Raw genomic sequence first — 4652 nt, forward strand, 5'->3', positions numbered from 1 at the left:
ATACTTAAATATTAATAAATAAATGTATAAAAAAACCAATAGAAAGACTGAAATTAAAAAAATTGCATGACAACAAGATTTGCACAGTAACTCAGTGCAAAAGATCATTAGGATGGCTTTAGCATCTGCACCTCCTCTGAAACTGCCTTCTTTGCCTGTTGTGAGAGCTTGAAACATCCCCCAGTTTTTGTAAGACGCTGAACAGCTCACTCACAGCTTTGCGTTGGATTTTCAAGTCAGTCATCTGTTTTAAGTAAAGAAAATGGAATAAAAGTCATGCCAAGAGCTGTTTACTGATCACATCCCACAGGCTACCCTGCTAACAGGGTAAACCAGAAGGACATCTGCAGTTTCCAAACACTCTACTACCTAATTCCTGCAACAAATAGCCACTTTCATGGCTCCCTGTTTTTCATAGTCTGTGCTATTTTGCAACATGCCACTAATGAACCAACTTGTTGCTACAAGCAGCTAACTCTACTGAGGTATTGTCTACAGATCTCTGCAGAACTCAGTGGTTTGTGCCATCACACTCACTTGATAAGCCAAGTGCCTGCAAAGCCATAGAGCATGTCATAGCTGGGCACAGCTTTCCTGCCCAATTTCTAAACCACAAACTGCTGTGTCAGTGGCAGCTCTGGTGGGCAGACCATGTGGCAGTGCTGCCAGCAGCTCTGTGCCAGACTGCAGCAGACTCAAGAGTCTCTCCCACGCTGTAGACACACAGCAGCCCCTGCCACTGTAAGCATTAGGTTTTCCAGTGTGAATCAAGCTAGAGAGGGGTTAGCAGATGGGTTACTGAAGCACTACTGGCTTGAATCACACTCAGATCACAACTGGAAAATATAATGTCATGAGACTTGGAGGCAAAGGAAGAACGTTACCTGAAGCTTTGTCAGGTCCTTGAGATCTTCTGCCTTCTTTGAGCCATCAGAAAGGCTTTCTTTCAGTGTATAGAGCTCCTCAGAGATGTTCCTGACATGGGCCTTTGTCTTGTCAGTGTTTTCAAACATTTTCAAGTACATGGAAAGAATCTGGCTCAGGATGATCCTTTTTTCATTTCTCTGTCGAAAAATGTAAGGAGAAAGAAAGGTTTGTGAGTGCCCATCAGCAGGGAAATGAATGAAACTAAAACAAAGCTTGCAGGGGTTCTCACTGCCACTTGAAACAGGATGTTAAAGAAAATGCTGCAACTCATCTCCTGGGCTTGACTCTACCTCAGGAGCAGTTCATGGTGCAGTGTAAAGCACCTTGATCCTTATAGGAAACATTTTTACGGGGATTTTTTTTTTCATTTCCAAGCTACCAAAGGGAACTCTGTTCATGTTTGTTCTCTCCTGACTAATTACACTGGTTCTGGGAGTTACTTTGTCCCAAAGTGCCCAGCAGAATGCCTGAGATGCTTTGTAATATCTGATTCTGACTCACCTCTGTCCAGCTTGACAGTCTCCCCGTAAAGATAGGTCCACCATCAGCTACATCTGAATGACTTGAGTTCTGCAACAAAGAACAAACTTATCTATTATACCAACAGTACTTATCACAAGGCAAAATTGTGTTTTCTATTCAAATGAGCAGCAAAATCCAGATTTTTGCACAACTGGCTTATAACTATCACCATGCTTTCATTTCTCTAAGCACCAAATCCTGTTGCATGGCTGTTAGTATCAGAAATGGCATTAGTCTGCTTTTCAATATTTTATCCTGCTCTAACTCATCTGAATAGAGATGTCTAGCACATCCCTTTTCCCAAATGCTCCTTGCAAGTTTTGCTATTGACAGATGAAAATAGAAGCTCATAAACACAACAACTGGCTAGAAAATTGTGAAGTTTAATCTTGGCATGTTTTCTGGTAAGTCAAAGTCCAGCAGTATGTAGTCTGTCCCTTAAATTCATCCAGTCTCAGAAAAATCTCATATAGAGCGAGAACAAACTAATACTACTATGAAACTGTAGTTTGTAGAACTGGAGAATAGCTCAGTAGCACAGTCATGAATGGGGATATGCAAGATTAGTGGGCTACTGAGAGGCTCACAGGAATGTATTTTAGCATCAAATGTTAGCCACACACTGTGTCAGATTCTCGGAAACAAAGAGTGATACAATTCTACCAAGGAAAGACAAACCGAATCATTTCCTCTTCTGTGTGTCTTTTTTTTTTTCTCTTTTTTTTTTTTCCTTTGTATACAACAGTCTCTATTTCCTTCTTTTATCTGCTCAGTAATTTAAGTAGAGAGAGTACAAAGGGAAAACTTTCAGGCTGAGAAAAACTTCCTAGGCTGATTGGCTCCCTATGCTGAGCATATTGCCAAACTTTGTTTTGTTCTTCTGAAAGCTGGGAAGAACTTGCTGTGGACTGGAGTTTTAATGTCAGTGCAAAAAGCTCACCATGGCCTGGCATCTCTTCAACAGAGCTACATATATATATTCTAGTGAGACTGTTTCTGATCTCTGCTAATGACAAATTTAAGGCATAATGCCAATTTTGCAGCCAGTTTCCTATCAATTTGCAAACACTGAAGTATCACACAAGGCTTTACCACTTCAGGGTGGCTCTTTCACTACCGAATTTCAACTTTCATATGTACAAAATTATGACAAAATCAGAGCTGAAAGTTCGAGCACACTGTTGCAGTTGCTTTCACGTGTTTAAGGGGAAAAACCCCAACAAAAAAATATTTTGAAAATAAAGGCTGTTAATTAGAAGTGACTCTATTGTAGATCTACTATCTCTATGACTAATTCCAGCTGAATACAACTGTGAACTAATTTAATGCCTCTTGGAAGAAGATAGGTGAATTAACATCACAGTTATCAAGTTACCAAAATTCTATCTGAAAAAAAGGAATATCATGCCAGATTACATTTCCATGCCAGATCACATTTCCATGCCAAATCATAGTCACAGATATGGAAGCAGAATGACTGGAGGATGCAAAAGAATAAGCAGTAGGCAACACACTATTGCAACTAATAATAAGTAGCAGATGCATTGTTAAAGCAAATGTTCATCTCCATTTTGTTCATATTGTTATATATAACAATATAAACAATATCAATATATATGGTTTATATATATGTATAATTAATATTAAATCCCCATTAACATTACTAACATTAGTATAGGAAGTCAGCAGGTTCCATTTAATCAGAATTGAATATTCATTAATTCACCATAAACTGCAATAAGATTTCTTGTTATAAAACATTGCATCTAATCAAAGGTTGAATTGAGCTAACACAATCTCTCATAAAAGAAAAAGCATCCCTGAAATAAATGCAAACTGCTGCAATAACTATGACTACTGAAAATCTGAATCAGGTTAATGAAAGAGCTTAGCAAAACCAAAGAAATTGTCTATATTCTTGTTCAAAAATAGGTATAGCCAAGATATTTTTTCCATGATTACCCTCTATTGGTACATATTGAGTATGTCAAGTAAAGCTCAAGTTTGGACTATACCTAAAGCACAAGCAGAAGAAGAAGAGAAATGCAGGAGAAGACTATACTTACAAAGTCAGCTTTCAGTTTGTCTATATCATTTTGAAGTTGATGCAGATTTAGTCTATTTTCAACATGTCCAAAACAACACAGGATGACAGACAGAACAAACAAGCTGTAGGTCTGGAAAGTCATTTTCTTGGTGATGGTTTAGTTAAACTGCTCAGATGAGTTCTGGGACTTGCCAGTTATAAGAGCAGTGAACTTCAGCTTCTAATAGTTAAATCTTCTATTAGAAGAAAGTAGACGACTGAATTTCATCTGCCTGTCAGTGGTATTTATACCTGGTCTTGAAATTTTTTTATTTCGTCAGCACAGGCTGTGTATATTTAGACAAGATAGTGTTAGATAAGAACCCTTCATTTTTTTGGCTAATCAAGGGAATCCCTCGAAAGCATCTTTGTTAAAGCATGGTCCTGGAAAAATTTTCAGTGGTTCGTCAATGGGTAACATTTACGTGGCAGGTTCTGAAGTTTCTTTTACACGTGGTGTGGGAAAAGGGGGAAATTATGATACAGATCAAGGAGTGTGCATTGTGGCTCAAGCATATTCTTACACACTATCTGAAAAAAAAAAATCGCACCTTGTGGTTAAAGGGTCAGTATAACAGTCAACTCATTTCTGGTGTTCTTTTAAAGTAACTGCTGAGATTCCACAGCATTCTTCAGAGTCACTTAGAGATTTAAACATTCTTCCTACTGCTGTCCTCTTGAGAAACACCATTGCATTCTTTCCATGCTTGAAGTGCATTTCTTCTGCTTTCTCCTTCTTCACCTCCAGATTCTAAATGGAGAAATTAAGTTCCAGCATGAATGCAATGATTCATCATATTAAATTCTGCAGTGGTTGTCTACTATCTGTGAAAGCAGAGTATCTAGTATATAAGATACTCATTTCTGCTTGGTGATAATTAAAGTTCCCACATACCTATTCATTTGCATTAATGTGTGTAAAATATGAAAACACAAATACATGGATGAAAATAAGCCCAGTAGAAGAAGACAGGATGGTCTCCAAGTGTATACAGAACCCTGAGACAACTGTATTGAGGGCAGCTGGGCAGCTGCTTTGATGGATGTCATGGGATGAGAGCTTACTGTGAAGAGTCTTATGAAGAAATATCATTTTTAACTGCAGTATATGAATGCA

At 38.2% G+C, this 4652-nt stretch overlaps 1 protein-coding gene across 1 annotated transcript; it reads right to left on the reverse strand.

Annotated features, from left to right (window-relative positions):
- Nucleotides 1-118: 118 nt before the first annotated feature.
- Nucleotides 119-3638, reverse strand: IFNG (interferon, gamma). Its single transcript, XM_009081327.1, has 4 exons — nt 3516-3638; nt 1429-1497; nt 885-1064; nt 119-244 (listed from the first exon to the last, which is right to left on the reverse strand). Exons 1-4 carry the CDS (start codon nt 3636-3638, stop codon nt 119-121), a joined length of 498 nt encoding a protein of 165 aa, XP_009079575.1.
- Between the last annotated feature and the right edge of the window lie 1014 nt (nt 3639-4652).

Source organism: Acanthisitta chloris, unplaced genomic scaffold (assembly GCF_000695815.1).
Source record: "Acanthisitta chloris isolate BGI_N310 unplaced genomic scaffold, ASM69581v1 scaffold31488, whole genome shotgun sequence".
NCBI classification, from domain to species: domain Eukaryota; kingdom Metazoa; phylum Chordata; class Aves; order Passeriformes; family Acanthisittidae; genus Acanthisitta; species Acanthisitta chloris.